The sequence below is a fragment of the Rhododendron vialii genome, chromosome 9a (genome assembly GCF_030253575.1).
Source record: "Rhododendron vialii isolate Sample 1 chromosome 9a, ASM3025357v1".
NCBI lineage: Eukaryota > Viridiplantae > Streptophyta > Magnoliopsida > Ericales > Ericaceae > Rhododendron > Rhododendron vialii.
Genome location: NC_080565.1, coordinates 4211817 through 4227579, shown reverse-complemented (window position 1 = coordinate 4227579; position 15763 = coordinate 4211817). Strand labels below are relative to the sequence as shown.

Here is a 15763-nt window from a genome sequence, read left to right as displayed (position 1 = left end):
TGATTGAAAGCTAAGCCAAGAAAGCTCAGTGAAAGCAAATGTAATAGGTCTAACAAAGAAACTATTTTTTGAAAGTTGTGTGAAACATTTATTTGAGATTTTTTTTTGGAGTTTTTGGTGTCTGTTTCTTTCCAGGATGCAAGTAGTATTTAAATTTCAATCTAGCTACTGTTCCGAGTGGAATTTATGCCTATTCCGAGTGTTTAAGACATTTGGGTGAATTTTTTTGTGTGGGTGGGTGGGTGTGTTGTTAAATGTTACATATAATGGAGTTTTATTATTTTGATTCCTATTGACGTTCTGTTTTGAATGATAGTTTAATAGTGTAATCCGTGCCCAGGTCCATGTATTTTCAGACTCTTCTTTTTCTTTTTCTCCCTTCATTTTTTTGTTATCATCGGGTTGCCCGTGCCTATATGGGTAAAAATTGATGCAAGTCTTTGCAGAAATTGAATTCAGAATAGTAACTCCATGGGTATATAATTTTCAGCAAATTGAGCCAACTCTCTTAAGAAAGTACCCACACTTTCTTAAGAGAATTGGAGAGCACACATCAACCATTGGATCAAACAATTCTGATCTATTGCAACAACTTATCTCCATACCCTTCTGTTTGATAATGGACACTAATGCTTACCCATGCCTATGGTACTACGCACCCCCGTTGGAATTATCTGTGTCTATGGCACTTGTTAGCTAGTGGCTCAAACACTAAATTAATTCATTAGTGTGTAATATGTGATTCTCTTTTTAGTGGCACGAAAGAGAATTACTCGTACTTACGACACTCCCCCAACTAAACTTTTAAGCTAGCTACAAAGAACTGTCAATTTGCTTTTGAAATCCCAGTAAATGCCAAATAAAAAAGTTAAAATAGCACTATTATGGATTCCCCACCACATACATTAAACTCATTTGCAGAAATGAAAGAACATATTAAAATTCAGAAATCAAAAACCTCAATGTAACTTCAATCACTAATAGTTATCAAACGTCATAAACTAACCATATAAATAGTAAAAAATAATTAGTTCGGACCGCGAGAAAAAAATGGGCTATCAAAAAAAGCTATAGAGAACTCAGGCTTTAGTTGAAATACCTCAGTGTAAACGATCATCGAAGGCATAGTGTTTACCCGTGCCTACGGCACTACCTACCCCGATTGGAATTGGCTCAATTTGCTGAAAATTATGTACCCATAGAGTTACTAATCTGAAATTCAATTTCTGTCAAGACTTACATCAATTTCTACACATGTAGGCATGGACAATCCGATGATAACAGAAAAAGGAAGGAAGAAAGAAAAATAAAAAGAAGTGTCTGAAAACACATGGACGTGGGTGCGGACTATACTACTAAACTATCATTCAAAACGGAATGTCAAAAAAGAGTCAAAATAATAAAACTCGATTATGTGTAACATTTAACAACACACTCACCCACCCACACACAAAAAAAAAATCACCCAAATTTCTTAAACACTCGGAATAGGCACAAATTCCACCCAAAACAACAGCTAGATTGAGATTTAAACATCATTAGCACCTTGGAAGAGAAAGACACCAAAAACTCTCAAAAAAAATCCCAAAGGAATATTTCACTCGGTTTTCAAAAATGGTTTCTTTGTTAGACCCATTACCTTTGCTTTTACTGAACTTTCTTGGCCCAACTTTCAAACAGCTTTCTTCAACCAGCTTCATCGGAATAAATTAAAAATCCTAAAGGAATATTTCTTCTTTTTTTGATAATCGGAAAGAATGTTTCTTGGCCTAGCTCCCGACGGGATTTGTAAATCTCGGTGGGGATTCTAAAGATGATAGGAGAGAGAGAGAGAGAGAGAGAGAGAGAGGCGAGGAGGACCCGAAAGACAGGAGTTGAATTTTTTTTTTTTTATTATGCCAACGACAAAAGCTGGTTTAAAGAAGAGATGGCATTTTGTAAAATATTTGAAAGATTGTGGGCACTTTCTTAAGAGAGTTGGAGAGCATACATCAACCATTGGATCAAACAAATTTGAACCATTGCAACAACTTGTCCCTACACCATTCTGTTTTATAATAGAGATTGGACAGTGAAGGACAAGAATAATTTTATTTTTTAGGGAAAACAAGAACATCATATATCATTATTTAGTGGGGGTTAGACAAGTTCGCCCAAGATCCTCTGTACCAAAAAATAGTATACCCCTATGTCGAGTGCATTTTTCGACCGTGAATCATACAAAATTTTTAAAACATAAAAAAACTCAAACAATCTAATAGCCCAAATACACTCGACATAGGAGCACACCGTTTTTCGGCACAAAGGACGTCGGGCCAGAAAAGTTGGACCTAGTCAGACTAAAGGAAGTTAGAGCAAACCACCCAAGTGGCTTGCAAGTTCGTCCAAGCATAAATTTGGTTGAGTCTATCTAGTTGTGTGGGAAGCATTAAGTGATGTATAGTTTTCATTGGGTCGATGCCACTTATTTTTTGAGCTACAGAACAAAACGGGTTTACAGCTTATGTACAGTGTGGACTTTGGACAAGTGGATTACAGATTGGACGAAATGCCCTTTGAAATTACTCCTCTTCGGTGAGAACATGGGAATTGAAATGGCATTTAGGAGAAAAAGGACCAATTTGTAAATGAGAGAGAGAGAGAGAGAGAGAGAGAGAGAGAGAGAGAGAGGAAGGAAAATGCTTTGCGTGTCAAAAACCTTATTTATGATTACATGGGGTCTATGACAATGAGCACCGTGTGGAGCTCACCATAGGCATAGCAATGAAAAAGGAAAAGGAGCTGAGGGACAGGCTGGACTGGGTTGGGAGGTGCAGCTGCACAAAAACCGTGAAAATGATGCGCTCTATTCCAGAGCTAGATGTTGATATCTTAATAAATGACTGGTTCGGATTAAAAATGATGCTCTCTATAATGAGTATCTCAGCCACAATCAACGGTTCGGATTTAAAATAAAATCTAATAGGGAATAGTTATTTTCTTTTGTAGAAGAGTTATTTTCCTTAAACATTTGCGGACGGCTGAAATTGCTCACTAAAATTCTGTAGTGACTTTGTTCACTGCAGGATTCCGGATCCATAATATGCCTTCATTTCCTGGAATTTGAATATGTGGGACACAATTCCTTTTTTTCTTTTCTTTTTTTTCACAAATCTTCCATGGTAAATTTTACTAACATCTACCTTCTCTGCGGTTTCCGACGAATACAGAGACTTCCCTTGAGGTTTCTAAAATGACATTGACTCCCTTGCTTTTGAAACTATTACATAGATTCTCCCTTCCGTTACCTAAATCACTAACACTGTGAAATTAAATTCTTAAAAAACAAAAAAATTCCCTTCTAAATAGATTATGTTTTGAGTCTTTTTGTTTTATCCTCATCGCAATTATAATTTTATTTAGCAACAAATATAAATTACTAGTATTTTATTAGTTAAGGGGCGTTTCCACTAACAAAAAACAGTAAAAAATTTAATGCATTTTACCATCTCGTTTTTCCTAACCAAAAAGTTTCAGTATTTTACCATCTCATTTTCACTTTTAAAAAAAATTGTCAACAAAAACTTTTTTTGCTACAGTAACTTTACTCATAAACCCATCAACAGCTTGTTCACTATCGGAAACAACTGGACATTTTTCAACAATTTATTCACTACCAGAAACATCTAACAACTTTTCAACTACATATAAAAATCTACAAATTTTTCACTACCGGAAACACCCCCTTAGTTATGGATGATTTAGATTAACTTATCAATTTCATCTTATTTGTTATTTATTTTTGAATTTTCATTAATTTTGCATCAAATATACTTTGATTATTTATTTGCGATAGTGAGAGAAACAACAAAGTAAAAAAATTATGAACCAAACTTGGAACGAGATTAGAAAGACAAACATAACTTCATTAAATAACATGGATCAAACGTTTAGTGAAACTTAAGCTTAAGGAGTTAGATGTTTAAAAAAGAAGAAGCATAGAATGTTTAGAAAATTATTCTTATTTAAACTTTGTTAGTTTTAAGATTTCAAATATTAAGTATAAAAATAGCTCAGACTAGTGAGTTCAAGTAACGGCTATGGCTTCTAACTCTAAGGGGAAAGAGGTCAATGCCTTTTGTGGTGGGTTAAGATTGGTTTAATATGAATGCTTCTATCATAGATTCATATGCACAAAATTACAATGTGAGCTTCTTTTTCAATTATTGTCAAAAAGCTTATGATTCAAGTGTCTTGGCTGGATGAGGGACTTCTGAAAGCACTCACTTAGCGATTCGAAGCTTTTGTCGTAGTTTTATACACATTAAAATCATATCCTAATGAAACAAAACTTAATATTTGTCGGTACATAAAATGTAAACTAGAGATTACGAAAAAAACTCGACCAGCTGTTCCAAGAAACAGCCGACTACATCATCCTCCTCAAGGACCCAGGTCTTGATTTTGTAGAGACTAGTCGATTTCTCTGTGTACGAAGATTTGTGGGTTTTGATAAAACAAAAAATTGTGGTTTTGATTTTCTCTGTATTCTGGTATATAGATGTTTCTCCACAAAAGTGCAAAAACGGGATCGGCTTGTGTTGCGGGCATGCCAGGACAAGATCGCTGTCCGAGTTGTTTTTAAGGCCTTCATGCCTCAAAACCTGACTTCTTTCAAGTGATTGTGCTTGGCCCAAAGGGTAAGGCCTCGTGATGGTTCGTTGGTTCCTTTGCGAGCTAAGGACTTAAAACTTTCTAATCGTTGCTAGAACAATGGAAAGAAAGATAAAATGAAGCTAAACTTGGATCAAACGAACTCCATTAATGGTTTAATGAAGCGTGGGTACAAGAAAAGTGATGAAAACTTAAACTACTTTGAAGTGAGAACAAGTAATGCTTGAAAGAAATGAAAATGTAGGTGCATAACCTGTGAGCTCTTGAGGTCGTGGACCTTGGCCAAGGCCTTCAAAACTGTGATTTATAGGCATGAGCCTCAGGCTTTCAGCTGCTTCAAAATGCTTCAATGCATGGCCGCCATGTGGCCCTCTTGAGCTTCTTCGAAATGCTCCAATGAGAGGCTTTTCTTTTAACCAAAACGTGCCTTTTACTCCAAGAGAAGTGGCCAAGGCCTGGAAAATCCTTCTTGCTTGCATAAAAATTTGCAAAAGGGCAAAAGGAATTTCGGCTCTGCCAGAATCCAGGCCTCTTTGAGTTGCTTCAACACTCAAGCTATTGCCTGAATGGGCACCTTTTGGGCCCACCAAAGCTGAAGACCGAACCTCCTTCAGGCCTTCCCACCATTATATTGGACCTTGCATCTCTTGTGGACCCTCAAAATTCTCTAAGTCTGATCCCTTATGGAAGAAGAATCAAGAAACAAAGGATCAACCAGACCTGAGTGAGCTGCTTATGAGCAGCTTGCTTAGGTTTGTATGAGTCATTGACCAGCAGCTCCAAGGGCTGCATGTATGTCACCTGTCCTTGGCCTTGCTCTATGCTGGAGGATGGTGGCCACTCAGGCCTTGAGCTGCTTGTAAGCAGCTTGTCCAGATCTAGAATGCAAGAACATTCTAGGCCATTGAGCTGCTTGTAAGCAGCTGGTCCAGATCTGGAATGCAAGAACATTCTAGGCCATTGAGCTGCTCGTGAGCAACTTTGAGGCCTTTTCTAGCCAATTAACAAACCATAAGTAACATTTTTAAGAAAGTAAGACCATCTATCAATTGAGCCTGAACTTAAGGTGAATCATGGACCTCCGTTTCTTTGTAAGCCTCATGAGCCCAATTTTGGAATGAAAACTTGGGCTTTAACTGATTTGGACCTATTTCGAAGACCTATATTATTTCTTAAGAAACTGGCTCAAGCCTGGATAAAGTGTTTGGGCCTAGTGGGATCAACCCACGTCTTTGGCCTGCCTTGAGCTTAACTCTGTGATAATTCAATTCGACCCAATCCTTTGAAGGACTTAATTCGATCAATGGCTTCCAAACTAGCCCTATTTCTTAGGCAACTGGTTATAAGGTTTTTTCAAGGCCGTAGATTGATTTTCAAGGCCCATAAATCCATTTTCTGATTTTTGGTTTAAAATGGGTGTAAACAATAAATTAAACATTTGTGGCTTTGTGGCTTTTAATGAATGATGAGCATCTAATATTGTAGATATTTGGTGCGACTAGCCCCATTTTATATTGTTTTAACTTTCATTTATTTAACTTTTATAGCGATATTGCATGTAAGGTGTATTTTTAGTGTTTTCGGGTTATTCATATAAATAAGGTGCGTTTGAATGCCAATGAATGCTCCGGGTGAAACCAAGTACTCAAGGCCACGTGCCACCACATTGTGGCGCCCGAAGAATGATGAAGAGATGGTTTGGATGTTGCTCGGGTGGCCCAAGGATCAAGGGAATTGAAGGAGAAGTGAGGGTAGAATTGTAATAACTTTTTAGATACAAAGTTGTTTTGATCCAAATCACTTGGGTTAGAAAGTAGACTCGACAAGCTTTCCAACGGTCCAAAGAACACCCAAATTCGAGTTCGGGAGTGTCTGGAGCGAGCCTGTGAAATTTGCCCAAAAATCTGTTAAGCGGGTACCGGTACTGGCCAACTCCCAGTACCGGTGCTGGGTGTCCAGAGATCAATTTTTCCAGCCCGTTGAAGCCTTGTACCGGTACTGAGGCATTTCTAGTACCGATACTACATGGAAAAATCTGCAGATTTTTATAACTTTTTCAACCTTCCATTTATGAAAAATTTCCACTTGTAGAATATTTTTGAGATATTTTGAGGGACTTTTGGTCCTTGGTAACTTAACTTTAGAGCCCTATAAATAGGCTTGTATGCCTATTATGGAAAGGATGGTCATTTCTAGTCTTTTTTAGGCCTAAGTCTTTCTTTTGCTTTCTAGGAACTCCATTGTTAGTCTTTCAAGTTTTTGAGTGTATTTCTTTCAAGAACTCCTTAAGGTAATTGTCATATGTTATTTTCTCGTCTGTTAATGTTGTAGCTACTTGTTGGATCTTCTATAAAATCAAGTTTATTTCCGTTTTTATCGGTTAATTCTCATGTCTCTTTTTAGCTTTATGCCTTGCTCTTTTACTATGTATGAGTAGTCACCTAGGTTTGGTCGTGGGGTGATATATTTCCCATGGCTTAGTTGTTTTAATGGTTTTTCTATGACTTGATCATGATTTTGGTAAGGAAAGGGCTTAATCCCTAATCTTTGGCCAAACCAAAGGGCTAATACCTTTTTTGACCGTGTGTTGCCCGAAGTTTTACCCGAAGTTTTAACCTTTGTTTTGCACACAGGGCTTGGGGCTTTTAACGCTTCCGGCGTTTGAGTTAAATGTCTTCTAAACGAGATTAAGTCATTTCCGAGCTTGAACCATGATTATGCTCGGCTTTTAACGTTGAGTACTTCGGGTTAAGATTGTCTACGTCTTGGCTTGGAGTTGTTAGAAAGAAATGGTTAAAATGGCCAAGTCATCAGGTGATTTGAGCTTTTGGAGTTGTTACAAAAAAATTCCACCTTTTAAAGCGAAACCAAGTTGGTTGTCTCAAACGCCGAAATCCACCATATAAAACTTACAATCCGATTAAGCTATTTTCGAGCTCCCTATGGATCGACTCGGATTTCCTCACTATACTATGCAAATCTTTAGTTGTAGTCCAGTTAATAAATAATTGAATTTGACGGCCGTTTGGTAAACTACAATGACTACCGAATGGGCACATCAATGAAAACAAAATTGTAGTTTTGATTTTCTCCGTATACTAACATTTTTGTTTTGTTCTGGTATATAGATCAAAGATTTTTGGGTTTTGATTTTCTATTTGATTTGTAGTGATGATTGTCTGGAATTTTATGTATGAACCCTATTCTTGATTTGTTTCGATATGTGTTTCATGGTAATTTTGCAAAAAAAATTCATGAAAAAATATGGTCGATTTGTTCCAATTTATGATTTTCATGGTAGATTATGGTTGTATTTATTAAGCCTCAATTTTCATGGTCGATTTGCAAAAAAAAAAACATGAAAAACATTGTTGATATGAATATCCACTATGTTCCAAAATATATTTCATGGTAATTTTGCAAAAAAATAATGGATGAGAAATATGGTCTATTTGTAATAATCCATGAGAAACATGGTCTATTTGTAATAATCCATGAGAAACATGATCTATTTGTATATCAACCATGTCCCGAAATATATTTTAGGTGCATTTGTTGAAATCGTCATGTGTGTGAAATCGATTTCATGTTTTTGAACTTTCATGTTTAAGAGATCGATTCATGGTGGAATTATGAAATCTACCATGTGTGGGATACTTGGACCGAGTTATGAAATATTTTATGTTTTTGAGGTTCGAATTTAAATCTGTGAAAAATAAAATTTGAAATTCTTTTTTCTAATTATCTCCCGTAATTATTGTGATTGCATCCCACTAAATTAGGAAATAATTGAATCAAACTAAATTAGAAAATAATTGAATCCTCCTAATTTAGGAAGGCAATATACGTACATATGAAATCTTATTAAAAAGGGTAAGATAGATAATTCACCATCTGAAGGATGAAAACATAACTGTTCAAAATAACCAGGATAGATACTTATGTGGGATTGAGTTTGATGATGAATATTTAAATCTCCCTTCAATTTTAAGTTAAAGGAAACACACCTACCAAACACTTTTCGAACCAAAATTTTGAATCAATAAAAGTATAACAATTTGTATAATGAGCAAACAAATTAGAACGCGGATAAAAAAAAAAAATACTCCGTACAAATTAGAACGGCAAAGGACATGGGTCGGTACCCGAGAGTTTGGTTGGAGAAATTTGTTTTTTTTTTTTATGAAAGTCAAGAAGGTAATTTCACTTACCAACTCACTTAGACAATTGCTGACTAGGGAGAGGCTCAGTGAACCTTTTAAACACACACACCCAAACTCCCAATGTAGGAGCTTAAGAGAGTGTCCGGTGGATAGCTTACCCGGGAATTTGGTTGGAGAAATTTGTTGAACAGACAGAAAAGTAAGTTGTTCGGCTAAATAAGCCAAGTGGTTTATTTTTTTGTCTTTATTCAATTTTTTTCGCATTTGTTAGTTTTTCGTCAATTTTTTGGGGATTATTGCTTCGTCATGACGCAAGGAATCTAAAAAATAAAAAATTACGATCGAAACCTAATTTTTTTGAATAAAGATAAAAATAAGCAAATAAGCCAATTTTTTTTGTTTTTATTCAAAAAAAATTAGATTTCAATAGTAATTTTTTACTTTTTAAATTCCTCTTGTCATGAAGAAGCAATAATCTCCAAAAAAATTGACAAAAAGCTAACAAATACAAAAAAAAATTGAATAAAAAAAAAAAAAAGGCCAAATAGCTTATTTAGCCAAACTTCTCAGATGAACCGGGTGGATAGTAGGGGTGTGGACGGGTCGGGTTCGGCCCCGAACCCGAACCGAAGGAGTGGGGGTAACCGTCCGGGTGCCCGATTTTTTGTCGGGTCGGGTCGGGTCCGACCAAAACCGAAGTAAACTATATGAATTCATTGCCTTTTTTGTCGGGTTTGGTCGGGTCGGGTCGAGTAAGAAAAAAAACAGCACTCCGAGCCCCGAACCGGAAACTGATTTTTTTGAAAGAAAATATCCGTACCCGACCGAACCACGTGTTTGGCCCCACCCGAAACCCTTCGAGTCGGGGCTCGGTTTTTTTGCACACCCCTAGTGGATAGCTTTCCTTCCAGGCTCCAGCTTTAAAGAAGACGCGTATCAGTGAGTGTCCCACACCACCGCTCTCTCTCTCTCCCTCTCTCTCTCTCCATCCATTTTACAGCTACTCTCCATTTTACAGCTAGGGATAGTAAAGTTTCTGGCCTCATTTCTCAGCAGCTTCAAACATAACGCACATCCATACCAATTCCAACCCTGTATAAATAGCCTGCTACTACGCCTCCATTCCACACCACCAACATAAACTACTACTAAACAGAACCCAACTGATCAGAGCTCTACTCATTTCCCTTCTCTCTCTCTCTCTCTACCCATTTCCTCCTTAAGATCAAAACATGGCTTACTTCGTTCCACAACTCCTAATCTTAATCTCTCTCTTCCAACTCTCACTCGCAGCCAGAAAACTCACCGAGTTAGTCCAAGATCAACCCAATACACTAATGCATTACCACAACGGCCCTCTTCTTTCCGGCAAAATGCCAGTCAACCTCATTTGGTACGGCAAATTCACTCCTTCCCAACGAGCCATAGTCTCCGACTTTGTCACCTCGCTGTCTTCTCCCCCACCTCAAACCCAACCATCGGTCGCCGCCTGGTGGAAAACCACCGAGAAATACTACAAACTAGCCAAATCGAAAAAACCCTCGTCACTTTCTTTGTCCCTGGGCAAACAAATACTCGACGAGAATTACTCGCTGGGAAAATCCCTCACGCAGAAACAGATCGTGCAGTTGGCATCGAAGGGCGATCAGATGAACGCAATCAACGTTGTACTGACATCCGCCGACGTCACCGTGGACGGGTTCTGTATGAGCCGGTGCGGGACGCACGGGTCTTCCAAGGGTAATGTCCAAGCAAAAGGGGAAAATTACAAGTTCGCTTATATTTGGGTCGGTAACTCAGAGACTCAGTGCCCGGGTCAATGCGCTTGGCCGTACCACCAACCTATTTACGGACCACAGAACCCACCTTTGGTCGCACCCAACCAAGATGTGGGTATGGATGGGATGGTGATCAACCTGGCTAGCCTATTGGCCGGGACCGCTACGAACCCATTTGGAAATGGCTACTACCAGGGTCCGGCCGATGCTCCGCTAGAGGCTGCATCGGGTTGTCCCGGGGTGTACGCTAAAGGAGCTTTCCCTGGATACGCAGGGGACCTTTTGGTGGACCGTACCACGGGTGCTAGCTATAACGCGAATGGTGCTAATGGGAGGAAGTATTTGGTTCCCGCTTTGTTTGATCCGACTACATTGACTTGTTCCACTTTGGTTTAATGAGTTTGATCAAACTATGTAGAAAGGCGGTGAAAAAAGAGAGGAAAAAAAGACACAATTGTACACTTAATCATTCATTTATTTGTTTCAATTTTAAAATTAAATTACATAAGATTTGATTCCGAATATTCGACCATTTGCTTCCAAGTTGTGTATTTTCTTCAATTTTGTGGGTTGACACTCTCTGTAGTATCAAGCTTAGGAAATTTTTGCAAACGTGCCAGCAAAATCTTTCGAGGTAAGTTCCAAATTTCGGTTCATGCCGAAAGGTGTAAGAAAATTGGTCAAGAGACCATGCATGAATTGGATTTTTTTTTGAGTCGAGCTATTGGTACCTATGGGTACCATACTGAAAAGAGAAAATTCATTATATATTACCCATTTAATTTTGAAGTGGGACAATTTTTTTTATCTAAAAAAAGTGCTAATTGGAACCAAAGAAAGAATGATGACAGAAGAAGTATTTATTTAAATTTGTAGTAATCACGAATACTAGTCGAGTGAACCTACAAATTTAAATTTGTATTTATTCCCGCTGTGGCGCGGATCATCTTCCCCGCTCACCGTCGTGGGGAAACTACCAATTTAAGAGATATGCAAAACCCTCCTATCCTCTGAAATTCCTGTTTTGCTACCCGACCAATTAAAGCAAGAGAAATAGGAATTGAAAAATAACGATAAATACCAGATATACGTGGAAAAACTCTAAATGGGCAAAAACCACGAGAAAGAATCAAGCACTATAAAAAATATTGTACGGTTACAATTGAACTTACTACAGAATTGAGAATCCTCACAATTGGCTCAAGAACAATAGCCGAATCCTCGTTTACCGTACCCAGTGCTTGATTGCCGCCGCCTCGAATCCTCAAGTCTTTCAAAAAAATCCTTCGGAAATCCACCGAAGAGCGAAACTATTTTTGTTGAGATAAAAACCGTGAGCAATACCTCTGGGAGTTTGAATAGAGCTTCAACTTTCGACCAATCGGATTGCAACTCCCAGATTCATGCTAGACATCTTCTCGTTTGTGAAAACCCAAAGCAGCTTGTTCTTTCAAAACCCAAAGCCCTTAATGTTTTGACTGCTGTGTTTTCTATGTCGTGCCCTAGCTGAAAAGAAAATTCCCTTTTTATATTAATAGCCTTCCAGTCGATCGGTGTATCGATCCGTCACTCCATCTGCTTTTATTTCATTCGTCTGCCACAATTGATCAGTTGACCCCGATGGATGCAAGTTTGATAAGCCGATCAATCCGCTCCAGTAATAATAAAAAACACTCACTCGCAATTACAAAAAAAAATAATTCATTCCACTCTAATCCTATACAACTCGCAGCGAAGGTAAAAATAAAAAATTACAACTCGATAAAAAATAGGATACAAAGGAATATGTTTTTTGTCAATGGAATTGCCAACCAAAAAATAACGCTGCTTTTTGAAGCTAACATCCTCTCTGACCGTCCCCCGTCTTCTACCAATAGTGAGATTCACAACTAGATACGCCATCGTCAGGTAAAAACTGAACCCTAGATCTTTGTGACATTTTGGGTCATAATCGGAATTATATCTTTGATTGCAAATAGTTATTTTATGCGTTTCTTTTTCGGTATATATTGTAGATTTTTCTGTGCTTGGGGAACTTGCATTCATTCACAAATAAGTTCTTCCCAGGATTCGTAGTAAGAATGTAGGTTAATGCTTTGTTTTTTTTTTTTTTTGCAAAAGGTGAGAAAATTGTTATTCATTTGATATGCAAAGCCTAAACATCAGAGAGATGAGAATCCCATGGGAGTAAAATGGACGTTCACAAACCGGACATGCCATTGGGAAGGGCTTTTTGAGCATAACAGTGCGCAGCCCTATTACATTCACGTTTAACAAAACCAAAACCACAGGAAGTGAAAGATTTATTCAAGACTAAACAATCATGAATAACTACTACTATATCGGAGGAGGGGTCTTGATCATCACTGCAACTCCCCACAATCGCCTCCGCATCCGATTAAATATGCACCTTAGGACACTTTAAAGCAGTCCCCAGTTTTAACCATTACGAATGGCCAAAGCTTCAGCAATTCTGAACGAGTTGATCCCATCATGAATAGCTAGAAAAATACCTATAACCTGACCGTTATCCCTTTGAGCCACTGCCCTTGTGCCAATAGTATTTGAGCTCCTGCAAACCACCGCATCGACGTTTATCTTCAACAAATTCATCTCAGGTCGCTGCCACACCAAGGTCCCCATCAAAGAGGAACTCAAGGGGGGATGGGGGACCTTAGTGTAAGCGTCCTGAAACTCATAAAAATTACCTTGCGCTTTCCTACTAACAAGTTAATGCTATGTGAAAACCCTTTTTTTTTTTTTTGGTAACCGGGTGTTAGGGCAGCTTGCAAAAAAAGCCCTATAATGTTGAAACTGCCCTTCATTCGGAACTTTTCCGTTAGTTTGGAAGCAAATGTTATCTATTGGACCTAATAGGTACTTGAACCAAACTTCAGGGCTAAATGCGTTGGAATCGATACTAGGGGGAGAAACTGAGACTTGGTTGAAACTAAAAAAGACCATTTTGAACATTTACCCTTAAACTTTCTCTTTCTTTCTACGTCTTTCGCCAAGTTCCAAAAGGAGTTTAGGGTTAAAATTGTCCTCATAGTGATTTATGTAGGATAAAATTGTCAGATAAACAATGTTACATTTAGCGGGGCTAGAAAGAAGATTTTAGGATTCAAATAGAATCAATCTTATAAAAGAGGTGTGATTGTGACAAAATTCCCTTAAAAATTCGGAAACTAAAACGTTATCTCTAGTAATCATTATAGAAATGGTTAGATAGTTGGCAATGACCAACTCCTCGAATAGGAAATGGGGGTGGACTTTTATGTTTTTTAAAAACCAATACTATAAGGTTGGACTTGATATCCTGAAATTATCTTCTCCAGTATTTGTTGTTTTTTTTATATCTCAGAATATTCGAGTCACATTATGTCCACGTCAACAATTTTTTTGAACGACCAATCCCAACGTCAGGACAAAGTCTTGTATGAACTGACTAAAAAAAATCATCAACAACTCCTTGGTTCATGCCTAAAATCTTAATTGGAGACAAAGTTTTAAGTTTAAATTGAAGTGAACCACCCTTAGTTCTTTGAAATTGAAAGGCCTTTCCTACCATAGAAACTATTATGCAATTTTCACCTGTTGTTATTTCAACAAGCAAAATCTCACCAAGCCCAAAGAACAAGTCCTCTCTCTGAAACCTAGTTGACGGTGGAAAGTATCATAGATAGGGCTGCAAACGAACCGAGCCGCTCGCAGCTTGGCTCATTAGTGGCTCGTTCAAGCTCGGCTCAGAAGCTAAACGAACGAGCTCAAGCCGATTTTTTCAGCTCGTTTTGTAAACGAGCCGAGCTCGAGCTAAGATAAGCTCGGCTCGAGTCAGCTCGCGAGCCGGGGTATATATATACTTAAGTTTAGGATTTTTATTGTTATTTCATAATTTGTTCTTTCCGTTTTCACTTTTTAGTCAACTAAGAGAGGCTAGAGCACACGCACGCCAGTACACCCCTGCTCCATAGGAAAATGAAAGATATATACTTTTACAATCAAAATATTTTTGGTTGTATTAGGCCTATGCGAAGATATGCGAAGATATATTTACATTTTTCGTTAGTTCGTTGAGGCTCGTGAACAAGCTCGAGCTCGAGTCAAGCCAAGTCCTGCTCGGCTCGAGCTCGACTCGTTAAGTTTTCACTGAGCTCGAGCTCGAGCTCTTGTTCGTTAAAAACTTAATAAACAAGCTTGAACACCGTAAAACTCGGCTCGGCTCGGCTCGTTTGCAGCCCTAATCATAGATGTCATTTTTGTGGAAATGAACTGGAATCAGCAGACCAAATCTCTTCTGTTGTGCTTTGATGGAAACTTCAAAAGCCTGCTCAACCTGCTTCAAATGCTGGGGAACACAGTTGGACTTCTCCAATATCTCAAAGGGGGGATCTCTTTGAATGGGGGAAAAACTCTATCCCTTGTGTGTTTCATGGTCTTTACGAACTCTCACTAATAGCGCATTTTGCAAGAGGAGAATCCAGCCTGGAATGAAGTCAATTAACTCATGAAAATCGGACTTTCTTTTCTTGGTTGAAGATGAAGTCTGGTCTCTTTGACATACTTTGAGTAAGTCATTACATACAATTTGCAAAGTGCTCTGGAATGTTATGGTGCTATACTACTACTTGGTTGCTTTCTTAGGTTTCTTGTTGATGCTGCAGCTTTTGGGAAGAAAATATGACTCTTTTTCATCTACTGGCTTGCTTGTTGCTGTTGCTGTGCATTTGTCTTAGTTTTTCCTTTTGATCAGCTCTTAAGCAATTATGCTATTCTACTATCCCTTTCCATGTGTACGTGTCTTCTTTTTTGAGTTAAAAAATATTTATTTCTTGATTAAAAAGTGTTTTTTTCTTGTTGATCAAAAAATTTATGTTCTTTTCTTTTCTTTTATTTTTTTGGGAGAAATTCGCAGATGCATATATATGCACTACGAAAACATAGATAGCAAACCTTAAGCACGGGCAATGTGGTGGAATCGCTTAGTACCTTTTTTCATTTTTTTTGTTACTCAATAGATGTGAATCGCTCAGTACGTACCTTAGCCTGGTGAAAATTTCAATTCCAACACCAGTGCAAGGCTTCCAAGTTCCAAATTAACATGCCAAATAGTCCACATGCAGTGGTGAACAGGCTTGGAGAGCTAAGCTTCTTTTTTATCAAACCATA

The 15763-nt window shown here is 38.0% G+C and overlaps 1 protein-coding gene across 1 annotated transcript; it reads left to right on the top strand.

Moving 5' to 3' along the window:
* Positions 1-9946: 9946 nt before the first annotated feature.
* On the top strand, positions 9947-11126 carry LOC131301531 (protein PHOSPHATE-INDUCED 1-like). The gene has a single exon (XM_058327886.1). The coding sequence runs from the start codon at positions 10049-10051 to the stop codon at positions 10988-10990; it is 942 nt and encodes a 313-aa protein (XP_058183869.1). The 5' UTR covers positions 9947-10048; the 3' UTR covers positions 10991-11126.
* Positions 11127-15763: the final 4637 nt, after the last annotated feature.